This window comes from Juglans regia, chromosome 10 (assembly GCF_001411555.2).
Source record: "Juglans regia cultivar Chandler chromosome 10, Walnut 2.0, whole genome shotgun sequence".
Lineage (NCBI taxonomy): Eukaryota > Viridiplantae > Streptophyta > Magnoliopsida > Fagales > Juglandaceae > Juglans > Juglans regia.
This window is the reverse complement of record NC_049910.1, coordinates 6946740-6967548: the sequence shown is the minus strand read 5'-3', so window position 1 is coordinate 6967548 and position 20809 is coordinate 6946740. Positions and strand designations below refer to the sequence as shown.

Here is a 20809-nt window from a genome sequence, read left to right as displayed (position 1 = left end):
ACAACTTTCAAACTTTTAAGGATATGATCATAATTTTTAAAAAATCAAATGATCTTTTATATTATTTCTACCTCAGAAAATATTTTTTAAATTTATTCCTAAATAAATGTAATATGTTTGAAAATGTTTTCATATGGTTATCAATTGGTAAATAAATTTTTAAAAATAGAATTTATTACTTAAATTATAAATTATATTTCTCACTACAATCTCAAATATGTACTAAATTTAGCGGCTGACATAGAAGGACAAGACTTGACTATAGATGACAAGTAGGCGACGTAAAATTAAGGGGAAGTTAGACTAGCTGCGTTTGGATGTTGAGTTGACCTCAGCTGAGTTTAGTTCTTTATGAACAATAGTAAATTAAGTAGTAGAGAGTTATGTGAGGTCCATTTAAACTGAGTTTAAAGTGTATTTGGATGTTAAGATGAGTTTAATATTTTTTATGAGAAATTGAAAATGGTTATGAGTCACATGTATAAAGATGTTTTAAGTTGAAAAATGTTGTGAGTCCTACATGTAAGAAGGTTTTAAGTTGGGATGAGTTTAATAATTTGAGAGTTAGGTATTTAGATGTTAGACTTAGTTTAAAATTAAATTAAACTCAACTGAGCTCAGCTGAGTTTAAAAACAAAAAAAAAAAAAGGCTGGATCCAACCAACTGTACCTTTTTTTTCGTTATAACTTCAAAGGTGCATGATCGCACGAATTACTTTTGAATAAATTAATAAATCAGATTTAATAACCATAGCATTTCGTGATTCATTGGTAAATCTACTTTGAGTCTCTATCAACCAATAATGTGTAACAATTAACATGGTTAAAGCTAAATCGTTTGAAGTCCATTCACTGTAGCACATTGGTAGCAATAAATAGGATCAGTACCAACAAATAGGATAAAATGGAAGAAATCCATTCACTATATAAAAAATTCTATTGTTTATCAAATTTTATGGTTTCTATTGGTGTAAATCATAAATCCAAGCGGCTCAATTTTCAATTTAAGATGAAAAAGAATTTCTCATTGGTAGCAAATGGTTATCCATTGAGCAGAAAAAATATTATTTAAATTAAAAGGCAAAAAGATTATGTCTTTACTCTTGCAACAACGGACTAACAGGGTCAACTACACAACTAATCTTCATAATTAAATATCGTTACTGTATAGATAGATCTCGTTATGAAAGACTGATTACTGGATAATTCATAGGTAGAGCCAAAAGAGTGTAAACTGTACAAGTTAACAATAGCATTGATTAAATGAAAGAAGAGGCTCCGGTGTATAGAGGGGATCTCGTCGTTTAAAAAGTAACCATAGAAACGATGGAACCCATGATTTTTTTATCCATTTAGATTTACTACTTTGTGTTTTTATTTAATATGCGTTGACTTTGTATACCATTCTATTGTAAATAAATGATCTTATCATAGATCCGTTGTAGTCTTAAAATTATATAATAATGGAAACAACAACCTTATTTGTCATCTCTATATCTGGTTTACTTGTAAGTTTTACTGGATACGCCGTATATATTGCTTTTGGGCAACCCTCTCAACCACTTAGAGATTCATTTGAGGAACATGAAGACTAGTTGAATTAATGAGTCTCCCAATATTGAAAGGTTCTTTTTTTAGGGTACTCTCGAGAACAAATCCAGTGGAGACGGGGTAGGGCCTGTAGCTCAGAGGATCAGAGCACGTGGGTTCCACAATTTTGAATCTTTAGCACAATTCATATACTCAAAATTGATTTAAAATTTAATTGAATAGATGTATCTAGGGAGAATTCACTTTGAAGCGACTATTTCCTAGATACATATGTGGATTGGTGGATTTCTCATAGTTGGTGTTGTCGCGCATGCAACCATTTTTATGGTAAAAGACTATAATCCAACTACTTGATACAACGACCTCTTAGATTGTGTACTTCGGCATCGCGATGCAATCATATCACATCTCAACTAGGTACGTATATTTTTAGGTTTTCACAGCTTTGGTTTGTATATTCATAATGACACCTAAAAGGGAAGAACATGCGGTTAGCTAAGGAGAGATTTATGTTCTCCAAGCTTCCAAGAGCGCCGTTATGTTCTCCAATCTCTCCTCTACCCTTCTAAGCATTGTAACAAAGGGCACAAGAGACCACGAGAGTTTGTACCATCATCATTCATCATAGTGAATTTTCAAGTGATTTATGAACAGTATTGAACCACGCAAATTTTTATATTTTATTTTTTTATATCTCGTGCATTCATTTATTATAAAGCTTTGCTACTTATCATCCTCACACACCATATATATATTTTTATTATTCTTAAACTAATTGAGTTATTCTATTTATCATCTATACACCACATATTTGATAAGAGAAAAAAATTAAAAATAAAAAAAAATTATATATAGTGTGTAATGTGTGAGGATGATAAATATAATTTTTCTTTATTATAGAGAATTATAGAAGAGCATTCCAAGTAAAGCACCACTCTCCAAACTCCTAATCGAAAAATGCACCAACAACAGAAGTAACAAATCTATATTCCTTTGTCTTATGGGAAAAGGGAGAAAGAGATGTTCCTTAAAAACTTTTTTTGGTAAATTATTGTCACACTTTATTCCTCTATCTTCTGCAATACATGAAAGCGATCCTTGGCCAAGATATTTACGTAGAAATACAGCTTATAATCAAGAAATATGGATGCCATGGGCTCCTCTAATTTGGTGAAATGAAGAGGAAAGAGTAGTGGGCACAATGGCACATGATGTCCCTCGCATACTTGTTGCGGCGGAAAAAACAAAAAAGTGCATGGGCGCGATGCGAGGTCGACCTCAAACTTTTGATGAAACTTGGAACCCCAGGCAAGCCAACATGCCGTAGCCTTGCAAAATAATTTTAATAGCTCGCTGATCAGTATGGGTGAAGTGAAAAGTGCTGGTTCAATTTAATATTAAAAAATTAAATAAAATATGCTTTTTTCTTTTTAATTTATAATTTTAATTGTGAAATATCATGTGCCGGCCCATTAGATTGAATATTATTTTGGATATATGTTTGCATCCTGTTAACTTTGTGTTTCGCATGTCTTTAGGTCAGGTTTCAATAACTCAGGTCTTAAGAAATGGACTTGCAAAAGATATGAAAGGAGGCAACTAGGATAGGGCGGCTTTGGGGCCGGGAAGTCTCCAACGCTAAAGTTAATAAATTCTCTTGGAAGTTTGTAAATAAGTGAAAGAGTCTAGAGATTAGAGAGAGTTTTTCGTACTTAAGACTTGTTATTTATACCATAAGTCTGGGGGACAGATTATGTCTGCCCCCATGAAGCCTGTCTTTCGTACTGTTCTATTTGTCAGAATTCTTTAATGTGGCATGACTTTACGACGACGTCATTAATGTGGCGTGTAGCTCAGGTAGTTGTGTCATTAATGTGGCGTGATTTTTCGATTCCCTTATCCCAACTGGTATCTTTGGTGGTCCATTGATTCCCCTCTTACTAGAAGATCCAGAATTTTTCGTACATTACATCCACTACATGAGCAAGCACCAGGTTGAGGACTTTATTCAGGCCACCCATTAAGTGAGTTTTCTTGTGATTTTATTTCTTCATTATGTTGTATAATTGAAATCTTCATCCAAATAATAAAATAAGAGGCCGATAATTAAATACGCTATCAAATTGGTTGCATTTATTGAAGTTGGTTGCATTTATTCTAAACTACCAAAATTGATACAATGCGCTATCAAATTATTAACAAATTATAAAATGATAAATGTTTTAGTCACAAAATTAGTCTACAAAAATAAATTTTATAAATTGACGTACTTAATATAGTACATTAGATTGTAAATTTATTTTTATTATAAAATATATTAAATGTACCATATATATAAACCTATGTCAGTTTGAAGATTTACTTTTATGAAATCTTTTTATAATTATAATATTTCTCTTATAAAATTGTACCATAGATTAAAATTCAATGGTTAAAATTATGGCTAGTCACCTATTTTCATTTATCTTAACTATTAGAATTACTCATTTATCTTAACGATTAGAAATACTTGAGAGACATTTTTATGTGGGGGGCTCTATAGCCACAGCTGGAAACTCCCGTTTGGAGCTCCCAATAGTATATTTTATCTATATATATATATATTTACTTTTTTTACTTTTTTCTCACATATATTTTTTTAACACTTTTAAATATATATATATTTTTAAAAAAAATTCACAATACTATTAAAAAATATTTATTTAATCATTAAGTAAAAATAAGAATAAAAAAATTTCCAACAGGAACCCTAACTGGAATAGTAGCATTATTCTTTTTATTTTTCCTTTCAATGGGCAAGAGGTAACTAATTATATATATTAAAAAAATCCCATTTTCTACATAAACTGCATACGATCGAGAAGTGACTGAAAAACAATTGAAACGACACATATGGACGATGGAAGAACCGCTAGTTTTAATTTAAATATAATTAGTAGCTGAATATATTATGTAATCTTTTTAATTGGAGAGAAAGAAAATGAGAGAGATTTTGAAGATTAAATCTTTGATATCTTTTCTGTATTTTTTAATACACAATATATATCCATATTTATAAGAGAACGAGAGTAGAGAAATTATAATGAAAATATAATCCATCAATGATACTAATTGATATTGATTAATTTACATAATAAATAAAATTAAAATATGGTACAAAATAAATTATATATTACCATACATATTAAAATAGCAAGAATATATATTTTTCAATATTACCATACATATTAAATTATATAATAAATAAAATAAATTATATTACCATACATGCATATTAAAATAGTAAGAATATATATATTTTTTTCAATATGGTAACAAAATATTCTAAGCCGCCCAAACCCGGCTCACCTCATGATGTCCGTTCTCACCTACTCTCCATATCACTCATTTTTCTCCTCCTAGCTGTTGATCTCCATCCTCAACGTCTTAAAATACCCGCCCAAACTAACCTATATATGGTACTTGCTCTGAGAGAGAGAGAGAGAGAGAGAGCTAGGGGACGTTCGAGTCGAGATGGAGTGGTGGTACTGGTGTTGGCTGTTTGCGTTGGTGATAATGGTAGAAGGTGGCGGCCACTCTGATGATGGAGGAGGAGGAGAAGTCACATACGATGGAAGATCTCTCATTATTGATGGGCAGAGAAAACTTCTATTTTCTGGTTCGATTCACTATCCTCGTAGCACTCCTGAGGTAAATTAGTACGTCAGTCATCAAGACTCTTCTTTTTCTTTTCTTTTTTGATGATCAGCCATTAAAATCTCTTTCAAGAAGAAAGAAATGTGGCTTTAATTTGTTCGGTCGATATTCATATGCTGCAAGACAGTGATTATATTCTAGTAATAGTTGTTGTGTTCAAAACAATGCCTGAGCTAGCTGATGAAAAAATGGTTGTATTTCTCGATGGAATTGCCCAATAAAATCCCAACTTAATGATTCATTTCCCTCATCTTTACTCATAGTCTTCTCATCTTTGACAAAGCAATCTGGTTGGCAACCATTTTCTCTGCAAAGACAAGAAAAGTCAGCCTGTTTTTTGGCAGAAAAAAAAGAGAGGAAGAAGCTGAACATCTATTGTCAGTACTGTGCATGCATGAAACATTGCTTACCGCAAGCAGCAGATCACTTTTTTGTCTAGTTCATCACGGGTGGCACTTGGCAGGAACTTTGTCCTACCTTTGGCTGTCTTTTTGTTTCCTTTCCACATGTTCATGATCGTATTCATTTGAAATGCCCTAGTATGGGGAGACTCTGCTTTTTCTTTAATTTATGATGATTTTGACTAAAAATGAGCAGCACTACTGTAGGGAATGTGCACTGATGATCTGGTGTTGAGTTAAATTTGGCGAATCTATGGAACATTCATGTGACCGCAATTTAGTGCTATCTATACTTAAAAACATATCGAAGTTGCGAATAAATTTGATGCTTCTAATTATGAAAGATAAAAACTTATCTATATTGCGTGAATACGGTCGGATGAAAGTAGGATAAAAATGTGATATATGGTATAATCAGATATGTTATACATATATGAGAAATATTACGGCTACAGAGAGATTTTATAAAAATAAATCTACAATCTGATATGATTTCAGATGATACATTAAATATATTTTATAATTTAACGTACCATATGTATTAAATATATATATATACACACGTACGTATGGATAAAAGAAAGGAAAATTGAGTTTGTTGTAGATGTGGCCATCTTTGATAGCCAAAGGCAAGGAAGGAGGACTGGACGTGATTCAAACCTATGTGTTTTGGAACCTTCATGAGCCCCAACCTGGTCAGGTAATTAATTACTTAAACCCTTTTCAATCTCTCTCTCTCTCTCTCTCTCTCTCTCTCTCTGATATTTGGGGGCATTTGCTGTTGAACAGTACGAGTTCAGTGGAAGAAATGATGTGGTGCGATTCATGAAGGAAATCCATGCACAAGGGCTATATGCTTGCCTTAGGATCGGTCCTTTCATTGAGAGTGAATGGACTTATGGGTACGTATGTACGTATATTATATGCACCTATATTTATTTATTATTCTCATGAAGTAGACGATAATTATTTAATTAATTATAGCATTTTGAAGATTTTTTTTATTAGTTTTTATTTTTAATTTACTATAGTTATTTTTTAGCATTATTATTAGCCTCAGACTTGGCTATATAATTATTGGCAATATTGGAAAATTATGGGTAAGACTTTACTTTTTTGCTTGAAAAATGATCGACAAAATCTAGCATTTTTTTACGAGTTCGGTCACCTAAAAATTAAAAGCAATACCAAATTGTATTCTAGTAAGAGGTGATCACAAATTGCCAATTAAGGCATTTATTTGGATATTGAGTTGAGTTGAGTTCTTTATGAATAATAGTGAGTTGAGATAATAGAACAAATTTTGTAGAGCTCACTTAAGATGAGTTTAGATACGTTTGGATGTTAAAATGAGTTTAGATATATTAATGAGCATTTAAAAAAGGTTGTGGGTCCAGCGTATAAAGAGATATTGAATTGAAAAAGGTTGTGGGTTCCACGTGTAAAGAAGTTTTGAGTTGAGATGAGTTTAGTGATTTGAGAGTTGGGTATTTAGATGTTAGACTCAGTTTAAAATTAGACTGAACTGAATTGATTTTAGTACAGTCCAACAACCAAACGGAACCTTAAGTAAATATCAATATATTTTAAAAAAATAAAAAACATTTGAAATTATTAAAATTGACACCACACCTTATATGGAACAGGGGATTTCCATTTTGGTTGCATGACATCCCTGGCATTATTTTTCGATCCGACAATGAGCCGTTTAAGGTAACCATCTCTCTCTCTGTCTCTCTACATGTTGGTCTTTGTTGTATTTCATTTTAAATTTTGTCTTAATTTATGTATCAAATTTTTAATAGTTTTCAATTTAAGTGATTGAGTTATGAATCTGCTCGCGAGAGGTGACACCAGTCAATGTAATTTGGGAGATACAACCCAAAATAAAAAGTAGCATTAATATGCTATATTACTTGTGCTTGCCAATAAAAAAAATGACTATTTTTGGGTGATTCCCTATCTGTGTAGTTTTACATGCAAAACTTCACCACAAAAATAGTGGACTTGATGAAGTCAGAAGGTTTATATGCTTCCCAAGGAGGTCCGATAATACTTTCACAGGTACTACATTCATATAAATATATATATATATATATATATATAAAACACACACACACACACACATACACACCTTATCTATCTTGTGAGTTTCAATAAATCCTTTAGTTTCTGAATCAAAAGGTTATGCTGGTATAGATTGAGAATGAATATGGAAACATTGAAGCAGCATTCAAGGAAAAGGGACCCTCCTATGTTCGTTGGGCAGCTAAAATGGCTGTTGAGCTCCAAACTGGAGTGCCATGGGTTATGTGCAAGCAAATTGATGCTCCTGATCCTGTTGTTAGTCCTCTTGATATAAACACTTCTGCTTTTACTACTCTGTCTTACATTGCAATATTGCAGCCTACATATCTATATCTATATATATATAATATATATATATATATATACACGTAATTGCTTTCAATCTAAGATTGCATATTCATATACCCTAGAGTACCTTGTTGATCTGCAAGTTAATTTGACAAAAAAATTGCAGATTAATACATGCAACGGGATGAGATGTGGAGAGACTTTTGGTGGACCCAACTCACCAAATAAGCCGTCATTATGGACAGAGAATTGGACATCTTTGTACGCTTTCATCAAAATCATTACACTAATTGCATGTTTCATATAGTTTGTTTATAAACAGATATCTCTTATCAATTCTCATATTTCATCCGGTGATTCATGCACATAATTATAAAGAATCTCTTGCTTATGCATGTGTAAGAGGGAGGGAGAAAGATCCCCTCAAGTTCTGATCCAAACTTAAACGCGTTATCGAGTGAGAGAAATAGACACATAAAGTATGATCTATAATATTTTACGGTTTTCAAACATCTATATATTCTTTAACGTGATATTCTAAACCTAGTTAAATGATATATTGGTGGTGGTTTAGCTTTCACAGTTATTTTACAACTCTACTGATCGCTTATACTTTTCTTTGATTTTGAAGCTATCAAGTATATGGTGAGAAGCCATACATAAGGTCTGCTGAAGATATTGCATTTCATGTTGCACTTTTTATTGCAAAAAACGGAAGCTATATAAATTACTACATGGTATGGTATTTTCAGTACTTATTACATATTTTACATACATCACAGAAACCCTTTTAGCTGTCTTAACCTAATTGTACACTCCACTTGTAGTACCATGGTGGAACAAACTTTGGGAGAACAGGTTCTTCATATGTCATAACAAGTTATTATGATCAAGCTCCTCTTGATGAATATGGTGAGTGTAGTAAATATATTTTATGCTTTCCTCTAATTGATTCAGTTCCGACGTCTAATAATTATGAAAAATGCTATTTGCAAGCCGATGTGAAGTGCATATCCTTTACACTGCTGGTAGTATAGGCAAGATTCAATTTGCAAGATAATTTAATTTTAAAGTACTTCTTTTACAAATTGAATTATGTCATATCAGCAGTGTAGAGGGTGTGTCGTTCACACCAGCTTGCGAGTAAAAATATCTCATTTTTAGGTCTACTAAGGCAACCCAAGTGGGGACATCATAAAGAGTTGCATGCTGCTATTAAACTCTGCTCTACAACCTTGCTTCAAGGAGTGGGAACCAATTTCTCTTTAGGTCAATATCAAGAGGTGATGTCCCAAAGCTTTATGTTATCCCATAAATCATTTGCATCATGTACTGAATGAAAGATGAAATTTAAAAGATTGTGTTGACATTTTTTTTTTTTTTTTTGCTTATTCATGATGTATTTTAACTTAACTAGGCCTATGTCTTCCGAGAAGAGACCGGAGGATGTGTGGCATTTCTCACAAATCATGATGGGCATAATGTTACTGTGCAATTCCAAAATGCATCATTTGAATTGCTTCCAAAGTCCATCAGCATTCTACCAGACTGCAAAAATGTAATTTTCAACACAGCAAAGGTAAGTTATAATTGAAAATGTTCTCTCTAGGTTATTTGGGGCTTGTATATATCATTATAAGTATAGAGTTTTCCTCCATACTGAATAGAAAGAAATCTCGACCAGTCTGTTCGGTATCTATTACTTAGTCGCTATGAGATAGTCACATGATCCATTTAATAAGAAAAAGTTCTTATTCTCTTGACCTCTATATGATAAATATATAAGAATATGATTTTCTTTTTTCATTTTTCCTTTGATTTGGTGCTAGCTATATGTAGTTCTTACTCTCTTATTTCTCTCTCTTGCAAAGGTGAATACTGAGAATAACAACAGAGTCATACAGCCTACCCAATTGTTCGATTCAACTGATAATTGGGAAGAATTCAAAGATGTCATCCCAAATATCGAAGATACTACTTCACTAAAATCGAATACATTTCTAGAGCACATGAATACCACCAAGGATAAATCCGATTATCTTTGGTACACTCTTAGGTAATCATATCCATTTCTCAGTCATGAACTTAATTTCAACACAGATATGTACCAATGAGGTCATCTTAATTGCTTTTATGAAAGAAATATTAATGGATTCAGCTTTTGGATTTCAGGTTTGAACACAACTTGTCTTGCACTAAGCCAGTGCTTCATGTTGAATCTTTTGGGCATGTTGCTCATGCTTTCTTGAACAACATATATATAGGTAGACAACTTATAAGAAAGATCATGCAAAATATCTTAGAATTTCAAGAAATTCTGAGTATCCATCCAGTAACACTTACCTCTCTGTCTATATATATATATATGATTGTGTTGATCAGGAGCTGCACATGGAAGTCATAATGTGAAAGGATTCATGATGGATATTCCAATTATGTTAAATGATGGGATAAACAATATTTCCATAGTCAGTGTTATGGTCGGGCTACCGGTAATTATTTTGGAATTTCTTTTTTTATATAATATTAGCATTGATTCCACTTCTTTTACATGTTTACTTACCGAGTTAGTCTACATATAATTTCTAAATAGAGACTGCTCTTGCAAGTTCATACAGTTATATTTAAAAAAAAATTAAAATTACAATAATATTCTTTTTAAAATGATTTCTTTCCTTTTTTACCCTCATTCATCAATGAGACTACACACGCAGTCTCTCACTCAGGACTGCAAATAGAATTTCTCTTACTAATAATTAAAACAAAAAGATTAATAATAATATTAATATTGTGTGAAGGATTCAGGAGCATTTCTAGAAAGTAAATTTGCTGGATTAACAAAAGTGGAAATTCAATGCATGGAGGAAGATCAATTCTATAACCTTACAAACTATGCATGGGGATATCAGGTTATACATCTCTTTTTCTCTTCGAACATTAATCATTCCAATTCCACCATTTTAATTGATCTCCCGAACGTGACATGCATTTTAATTCCATTCCAAGTATAGGTTGGACTGCTCGGAGAGAAGTTACATATATTTAGAGAAGAGAGTTTGGATGAGGTTGTGTGGAGTCGAAACGAAACCCCAATCAATCACACATTTACTTGGTATAAGGTAAGTATAATTTTACGATATTTTTAAATATTTTATAATATTCTTCCGCCATAAACGAGGAAAGTCAGAGAGAATATTGAATGGGTTTGCATTAATTAGTGAAGAAGATGGTTTAAATTCACCATTTTTTGTGACCTTTTTGGAAACAAAAGCTGCATATAAATTGGGTAATTAGCTCTCTCTTTAATTATATACTTGTACATAAAATTTTTAAAGATATTCTTCGACGCACCGATGGGAGATGAGCCTGTGGCCTTAAATCTCAGCACAATGGGGAAAGGTGAAGCTTGGGTTAATGGGGAAAGCATTGGTCGTTATTGGGTCTCTTTCCTTGACCCTCAGAGCAACAATCCATCACAAACAATGTAAGTACACCCATTAATTAACGCTTTTTCATGAATACTTTTGTATTTAAGAAAAAAACTGTGGTTACAAATATAAAAAGATTATATAAAATAAATTTATAAATTGATATGATTTCATAAAATCTATTAGATTTACTTTATAATAAAAGTAATTTTATAATCTAATACATCACATCAAACCACATCAGTTTGTGAGTTTCTTTTTGTAGCTAAAATATTTTTCATTTAAAGAATGTTTTTCTTGCACACATACATTTAATAAATACATAAGCAATAAAAAAAAAACTTTGGTGATTACTTATCTTATATGTTTCTATGATTTTCTAGGTATCATGTTCCTCGATCGTTCCTCAAAACTTCTGAAAACCTTTTAATTTTACTCGAAGAAGGTGGTGGAAATCCTCTTCAAATTTCTTTGAACACCATTTCCATCATCAATGAAAGTGAACATGATAAAGCTTTCTATCACTTACCACGATAATTTCATATCCAAAAGATAAGAGTGACAAGTACAATGCAGTCATCGGCTCAAGAACAATACTTTCTCCTCATTGTAATGTAATGCTCTTATATATGAAGATTGGTAAAAAAGTAATAAATTTATTTAATTTTGGGTCTTTGTATTAAATTTATGTTATTATAGTAATTGCAAGCACAAATCTATATATATGATTTATGTTATTATTCTCTCATTTGCAAGTGTTTTTTTAGAGTAATGCTATATACAATCGTGGAGTACGCAAGTGCCGTGTAGTCACTTTAAAAAAGAGGGAGATCTATTATTAAAAAATTAATTTCTTTTCATTTGGGTCTCGTATTTATTTACTTTTTTCAAAGTGACTGCACGGTACTTGCGTACTCCACGATTATATATAGCATTACTCCCTTTTTTTTATACATCCAACACACTGCAAAAGTAGTTCTACAATAATAATAAAAACTATTAATCTTTAAACTTTTTTTATAACTATAATAGGTTCTACAACAAATGGAGTATTGACAACCCAAACTTGCAATTATTATTATTATTATTTTAATTTAACTTTTCACTATATGCATACGTAGTGATAATGATGAGCAAACAAAGATGAATCCTAGTGTTTGATCTTATTGTTTTGTTTTCCTATTCCTAATCAAAGATTAAGCAAATTTGGCAATTCTTTTGCCAAGAAGATGGCATCACATGACACGCAATTAATTAGTTCAAGACCTTCCATCGTTTTTGACACAATTATATGAAATTATATTATTCCACATGCACTTAAAATCTCATTGGTGCTTGGAGAAATTCTTTCATTAATTCTTGAGTTATTACTATATCACTAGTCATTGTTATCTTCATATGTTGGTGAGCTCAAATTTGAGGTAGATTATGAATACATATTCAGGTGCGGTTTGGATAGTGAAATGAGATGAGATGATTTTAAATGAAAGTTTATTATATTTTTTATAATAATTTAAAAAAATTATAATGATGAGATGAAACGTTTTCGCTATCTAAACATGATCAATATCATATTGCGTGATACTTGCTCTTGAGTTAGATTTTTTAAGATTTTTATGCCAACTTTACTAATTAAACTGAAAAATGGATGAAAATATGAAGCAAGTTCTATAATATTTATTATTAAATATTATTTAAAAAATTTATCCAAATAGCTAATATAAATATTATATATCCAACTTTATGTAAAAAAAATGAATATTCTATTTTTAAATAGATATATATTATATTTTTTATATTATTTAAATAATAAAAAAATTAATTCATAAAATTTAAAATTTAAAAATTTTCAAACCAAATCAAATTGTAAAATCAAGCATTTAGCAACCATTTTATCCAAAATCTGAAATTCGACCGCCAAACCGCTGCAAAGGCCACACTCAAGACTCCTCGACGACCAAAGCCAAAGGTGTCTTTTGGTTTGCAGCTGGAGGCTGATCATGTCCTCCTCAATCTCCACAACCCCATCTGCACCCACTGCAAACCTCTCATTCTTCTCCTCCAACCTCCACCACCCACTCCCTCCTTTCACACCCTCTTTCTCTATCTCCTTCCCAATGCCAAATCTAAGCCCTACAGCCACACTCCGTCTCGCTCTCTGCCGCGCCGCCAAGCCCCAGACCGGACCTCCCAAGAAACCACCGGCAAGTAAGAGGAAGAAAAAGAGTAAGGGCGGCTGCAGTGGTTCCGAGGCTTTGAATCTCAGCGACGTTGAAGTTGTTCGTGAGTTGGGTGTTATTGGTAATGACGGCGACGTTGTGGAGTACTTGGGCTCCGATGCGCGCTCTTTGCCGCATCAACCTATGCCGCTGCCGAAACCGCCGGCTGGGTTTGTGGTCGATAATCATGGGAGGGTTGTGATGGCTTCAGCTGCGGCGAAGCGAATTGCCACCATTGTAAGTTTTCGTTTTGCTTTATTTACTGCTGTTTGTGTTATTTGGTTATCGAGTCTGCCCTTCGTTTTTGCTATCACACCGATTTTAGTTCTGGTTGGAGCCCCATTTGCTTACTTTGTGAGTATATTTATTTGGGATTAGTATAAATGGATGATATTTGAGGCGTCAATGAGAGAAAAATGAACACAAAACTGTATATTTTCTCTAATGCAGTAATGCTGGTTATGAATATATTCCACTTTTTTTTTTTTTCACAAAAATAAACCGGTTCTAAGTCTTAAATGGAAGCAGTTTTTTCTTCCTTAATTCAATTGACGGACTTCTGTCTATTGGTATTTGGATCCAAAAATTTGAAAATTATAAATAACTTATGGACAGGTTGATCCTATGAACAATCTTCCATTAGAGTGCGTTGTACGGAGAATGTTCAGAAGTTCTAAAGGGGATGAATGCATGCTGCTCTGCCCAGTTGACACGTAATAAATGTTGCTCCTGTGTATGCAATATGTCCATAATTATATTCTAAGTTATGCTATTTTTTTTTTTCTTGAAATTTAAAAAATAGATGATTCCTGCAGGCCTGTACAGATATTAAAGAGCACAAATATGGACGGGTGGTCAGCAGTATGTTTATTCTTCCATCTAATATTTTAGTTCTGATTTATTCAGACTTGATCTGATGTTTAGTATTTCGATGCTCATTTATATATGTCAGTAACGGGTTGATTTATGCAAAGGAAGAATTTGAAGAAACCAGTTCCTAAAAACTCCAACGTAATTTAGAGGTAGGTATGACTCTTTTTGAGGAAAAGACGAGAAGAGAGAGGCCTAAACTAACATGAGTAATTTGTCTATAGAGAGAGTAATTAATTTCAAGCTGATGGGGCGAAAAGAGGTTGACAAGCCCTAGACTAACACGAGCAGGAGTAGGGAACAAGGATGTATAAAGCAGGGAGGGTGACAAGAAGTGCAAAAATAGATAGTTTAAGATAATAAAGAATACACGTGAATAACCCTAATTAGTTGATGAGAATTTATAGTCAACTCCAGTTTAATTGGGATTATGGTCTAGTTGATTTATGAAAACTTCAAAATCAGAAGAGAATTCATACATGTGTTAGATAAAGGGAGATGTGCGATTGGGAAATCATATGAATGTTTTGCAATAATCCTTACTAATTAACTTTATCCTTTTTCATTTCTATGCCTTAATGCTCTATCACCTTGATTTTTCCTCCTTGGTGGTAAGAATCAAGGTCTATTAAGCAATCTTACACTGTCTTCTTTTCCTTTTATAAGCTTCACATTGCAATTGCTTATAATCAATATATTTTCTCCATTTTAGGTCAACGATGAAGAAGTTGAGTCCATTCTTCCATCTGCTGCTTATGCTCTTGCCAAGATACATATGCATCTTGTCTATAGTGGGTATGACGGTATAGATTTTCTTATTTGGAACTTCAATAATAGCAGTTCAGTATGTTTATTTTTAAATTTCTTGATGCCTTTGGTTCTTTATTTGTGTTCCTGTCAGATTTTGTTATACAGCACGTGGGGGGTTTTGCTACTCGGAAGATAACCTTTTTGATTTCCGCACAGGCAATAGTTCTCTTTTAAACTAATTCATTGGTGTAGTTTCGTTTTTTTTTAACCCTCCTCCCATCTGTCTGTGCAAGAGCTTATCCTCCAATTTCCAAGTTAAGGTCTTTTTTTTTGTGGCAATCTTTTACCATAGGGTGCTAATTGTTTTGCAGACAATGGTCAAGATGCAGATGGCTCGCCAACCGAAGGTGTAGAAATCACATGCTTCCATTTGGTAATGTGATAGCCACCTATTCTTTGAGCAGTTCTTAGTTTTGTGAGAACTGAAGACAAACTTGCATTTTTGGTATGTGAAAAATATGCAGTTCCAACAAACTGACTTGTAAATGTGCATGTAGCTTTTATGGAAAGACCTAATTGTTACCATATCTTATAAACTGTTATCTTCTATAATAAAATATACGTGTTCGGTAACCCCAAGGGGTTGGCCCAAGTGGTGAAGGCCTTGGTCTTGGGGTATCACTCCCTTCAAGGTCCAAGGTAAATATACATGTTGGCGTAGAATTAATTTATGTTCAGGATTGGAGCTTAGACATGATTGGTGTCTTAATCTAAGCACCCAAATTCCTTAAGTAGCTGCTGCCAGAAAATTCCAGCGATAGACATTCTTCAAGTTTCAACACTTTGAGCTTGATTTTTGACACCCACCCTTATTCAATCTACAAGCGTTATTTTCTTTTATCCACTGTTCACAACCCTAAAATCACACATTTTCAGAACCTGAAGCCATAAACGGTTGGTAGCTCCTAAATATGTCCTATGTCAGCATTTTGGTGTTGAATGGGAACAATTTACTCCACAGATTACGTGCTATGATTCAATCTGTTTAAAGTGTTTGACAATCTCATAGAGGGGAATAGTTTTTTATATAAATCTCTATGAAAAGCGGGTAGTCGGAAAGCCCTGGAGCATCAGTGTTGATATGTATCAGATATGGCCAGATAAGTGTCTGGGAACTTAAAAAGTAATTCCAAATTTGAGACATGATTTGAATAGTCACTACACGAGAGGGTTACTACTACTAAAAGCAGGAAATTAAATCCTTCACAAATCTGTTTTAGGCACTCTGTTGCTCCTTCTCATCTCAACCGTGCCGCTAGTGCTCACTGAGGATCTCTGTCTCACAGATGATTGGTAATGGGTGTAAACCCTAGCTGGCCTAGTTAGATTATTGAAGAAAAGGCTGTTTTTTTCTTACTTTTCTTTTTCATTTTTTTGGACGGTGGTTTGTGATGTTGATTGTAGTTTTCTACTCTATATGTGTATGTGATTTGTTCAACGCAAAATTCCATTTTATTGTTCTTTAAAGTACTTTTTTGCTGTTATTGTTTTTAAATCACTCTTAAATACGTTTTTAAATGTCTTGATAATTTTTCCTTGTCCCATAATAAATGAAAGTTTACATAAATGGCATTGATTTTAATGAAATAAACACCCCTCCTAAAATTCCCTTGGAAAAAAAGATGGGAACAAATTCTACTTATGAAAAAAAAAGATGGGAACAGATTCTAATTTGATAGTGCCATGGAAAATTTTGTTTACTGATAAAAAAAATAGTGCTATGGAAATTTAAACTAGACAAAAGTGTGCATTTTTCTAACTTTCATCTATTTTGGAACAGTCTGAAAAGATAAATACATCATCTATTGGGGGCAGGGAGTATGTTTCAATTAATTAATTAATTTTCATATCCTAGTGTATCGTATCCTAGTTTTGAAGATTTCTCATATCACTGTATTTGTATCTCATAGTATGCATGTCCCATCTCAGTATCCTACTCTATTGTATGTTTTGTGATGTTTGAAAATCATAGTTATGAGCTTAATTTTTTATTCCACTGTCTCTTTAATCTGTACTTTTGTTCCAGGATGGTGCACATTACATGATTTACACTCCATCTGATCCCCTCCTTTTTGTTGTAGTAAAGGTATCTTCTAGATTTTAATATTCCTGTTGAAGGGAACAGTGCTGCTGACCTACAAAAGTTGAACCTGCAATTGATTGATCATGATCACATTTTATTCTATATTTTTCCTAGAGAGGAAAAAAAGGCTTTGGGAAATATACACTCAGATTTTTTGATATTTTAAAAGAGCTATATAGTTGGCTAGCTCAAGACTAGGAGCAGCTAGTGCGTGGAGTTGGAAATGGAACTAAAACAGGTTGGTTTTTCTTTTTGCAGAATCACAATGGAGTGTTACAAATTGCTGATGACGTAAGCAATCTCATTGTTTTTTTCTTTAGCTAGTTATAAGCACTGTCAACATTTCATGAGAAGCATAGTTTAGGCCCCGCTTGGATTTAGAGTTGATCTCAACTCATCTCATCTAATCATTACAACTTTTCCAAATTCTCACACAAAATATAATAAACAATTCAACTTTTTCAAATCCCAAAACAATAATAATATTAAAAAAATAATATTTTAACAACATTTTATTCAACTTTTAACTTTCATCTCAACTCACTATCCAAACATAACCTAAGAGTCTCCTCTCCAATTATTCTCTTACCCTATTTGCTGCATAAAGGTTTGCCATTGGATTTTAACTTTTGTTACTTGCATGGAGATTATATTAGTTCCCTTATATTCTTCATAATTATGATACTTCTGGTAATACCATTCCTTTTCCATTTTCAGTCCTTCAAAATATTTTACTTCTGTTCTGCTTATGTTGGTATTGGGCATCTAGGGACGCCCTGGTTTCCCTTCAAAATTTGTGAAATTTTTGAGATCATAATTACTTGAAATTGCTAATTTTAACATAAAATCAGCGAATTGAAGAAGTGCCTACTTTCACAGATGAATCATTGTTAAGAGGTTAGTTAAGGCAGGGGACAATTGTCGCTGGCTACTTAAAGGAATGCAACAAACTAACCATTGGTCACACAGACACATGCATACATTTTCTGTATAGGATTGGGGGATGCTGGCCTAGTAAGACTATAATGGATTAGCTCGTGTCTGGATGCCGTTTTGGACCGAGGCCTTTATTTTGTATGCCAAAGTGTACACGCAACATTCTTGGCCTCCTGATCCACCACCCAAAAAGGATGTTTTGGATCTTCTGAGTCGTAAGAAATCTCATTTTGGAGACAAGTTGCAGCACTATGTGTGTGTCTATGCGGATGTGTGTTTGTGCATCAAAGATTACTTTGTGCTGCTTGGTCCTGGTAAAACTGTTCAGAAATAATTGCCTGCATCAGGAAGTACATGTTTACATTTAAGTAATTTTTTTTTTTTTCCATTGGTTAGTTAAAAACACACGTAGTGGGTCATGAACCTAAACCACACCCTCCACCCCATTCTTACTGAGAAAAAGTGCCGTTGCACTTGTCTGTGGCTCTTACATACAAGTAATTTTCTTTGAAACAGGATCTCCTGGAGGACCCTGCCATTATAAGTTCAATAGACGAGGAGACTGAATTTAATGCGTTGGTGGTATGTTGCCGCCTCTTGCATAAACTTTCATTTGTTTTGATGATTATAGTGGTTTAATTGACTGCTTTGGCTGGTTAATCATATTTGCAGGAGGAAGAGGCAGCTCTTCTTGAATCATTAAAATTAGGGGAAAAATAAGCCAGATGTATCAACTTATGCCAGAAGTTTTGCCGAATTTGCTTGTTTTGCCATCTTGCACAAAGTGTTGAATCATGTACACTAAAAACTTAAGGAGGGGGAGGGAGAAGCACTAATATTTTTGTTTCCCCTTCGTGTATATATTACAAATTTAGTCTGCATGTTTAATTTATTGAGGAGGTCGTGTTTGCATGGTTGGGTTTGATTTATGATATCATTTGTTTTTTGTTTTGAACAAGTCCTCGAGATGGAGCTGTACATGTTAAATTAAGTTTTTTTTTTCTCCTTCGCAAAAGGGGAGGCGGGGGTGACCAGAGTAGCAGTCTTCTCTCGGCATAACCATAGGAGCCCCTCTCTATTGTGGAATGTCCAGTTTGAGCTATAGCTATTGTTCTAAGGGCAAGGTCGTCACCACAACACTTATAAAGTATCCAGTTGGTCTAAATCCCATTTCGTGGCTCAAAGGTTAGACTTTACTACCACAAACGGTTTCAACTTATATCCTGACTCGAATTCTTGACTTTGAAGCCATGAAATACTAACTCGTACCAACTGAGCTAGAACTTTAGTGGTTTAAATTATGTTAATTTAAGTAATTTTTTATAATTTTTTTGACCAATCATTGATATGCTTTAGGGTAAATTAAACGGCTTCTAATATTTTTCGCTACAACAGTTTTTTTGAAACAAAATAGAGCAATGCTATACAACTTTCCCAATCTTCACACACCACATTTTTTAAAATTTTTAATATTTTTAATTGTTTTTTGAATTTATTCTTTTTAAACTAATTCAATTCTTTTATTTATTATTCATATATTAAATATTTAATAAAAGAAAAAATAATAAAAATTAAAAAAAATTAAAAAAAGTATAGTGTGTAGAGGTTGTGTGAATAGTAAGAGGTTGTGTAGATTCTTTCAACAAAATATAGGTTGATATATACCTGATTACTATCCCAAGAGGTTGATACTGTTCACAAATATTTAAAATACTTTCGAGGGTTCTAGGCTCCAGTTTGGATACGAGAAGTGTTTATCTCATTTCATTATTATAGTTTTTTCAAATTTTTATACAGAATATAATAAACAATTCAACTTTTTAAAATTTTAAAACAATAATAATATTTTATTCAATTTTAAATTTTCATCTTAACTAACTATCCAAATGATGCTTAAGAGTTTTAGGTTTTGTTTGTTTTTACAGATGAGATGAATTAAGATAAAAATTGAAAATTAAATAAAATATTGTTATAATATATTTTTTTAAATATTATTATTATTTTAAAATTTAAAAAAGTTAAATTATTTATTTTATTTTGTGTGAATTTGAAAAAATTATAATAATTAGATGAGATGAGATTAGATTAGACGTGTTGTGAAAACAAAAGAGGCCTTATCCAATCAAAGGAAGGGAATTCAACATACATTCTGCATATTTACTGAAAATTTAATTTTGTTTGAAAATTTTACTCCAACGCGTATAAATTGACAAAATTGTAGCATTGTCTACTCAGAAATCTTATATAAAAAAAAAAATTTACATATTGACGTAGTTTAATATGATTTATCAAATTGTTAATTTTTTTATTATAAAATAAATTTAATATATTATATTAAATCACATCAATTTATATAGATATTTTTTATATATAATTTGTATGTAAACCTAACATTTCTCGTCATACAAATTTTAAATATATAAATCTCGCACAAAATCT

At 32.5% G+C, this 20809-nt stretch overlaps 2 protein-coding genes across 3 annotated transcripts; both read left to right on the top strand.

Moving 5' to 3' along the window:
• Positions 1-4949: 4949 nt before the first annotated feature.
• On the top strand, positions 4950-12116 carry LOC108983391 (beta-galactosidase 6-like). The gene is made up of 18 exons (XM_018955003.2): positions 4950-5241; positions 6253-6348; positions 6438-6550; positions 7295-7361; positions 7620-7712; positions 7848-7991; positions 8191-8285; positions 8656-8761; positions 8852-8936; positions 9189-9307; positions 9442-9603; positions 9896-10080; positions 10197-10288; positions 10407-10516; positions 10823-10933; positions 11036-11143; positions 11360-11508; positions 11836-12116. The coding sequence occupies exons 1-18, from the start codon at positions 5065-5067 to the stop codon at positions 11987-11989; spliced, it is 2166 nt and encodes a 721-aa protein (XP_018810548.2). The 5' UTR covers positions 4950-5064; the 3' UTR covers positions 11990-12116.
• Positions 12117-13343: 1227 nt separating this feature from the next.
• On the top strand, positions 13344-19282 carry LOC108983392. 2 transcript variants are annotated; one of them, XM_018955004.2, is made up of 10 exons: positions 13344-13908; positions 14287-14384; positions 14487-14532; positions 15254-15336; positions 15443-15507; positions 15663-15724; positions 17378-17437; positions 17693-17725; positions 18887-18952; positions 19043-19282. In XM_018955004.2, the coding sequence occupies exons 1-10, from the start codon at positions 13453-13455 to the stop codon at positions 19088-19090; spliced, it is 1017 nt and encodes a 338-aa protein (XP_018810549.1). In that variant the 5' UTR covers positions 13344-13452; the 3' UTR covers positions 19091-19282. The 2 variants fall into 2 exon arrangements, 1 of the variants encoding a protein (XP_018810549.1); XR_001994861.2 differs by lacking the exons at positions 18887-18952; positions 19043-19282 and having other exon boundaries at positions 13356-13908; positions 15663-15796.
• Positions 19283-20809: the final 1527 nt, after the last annotated feature.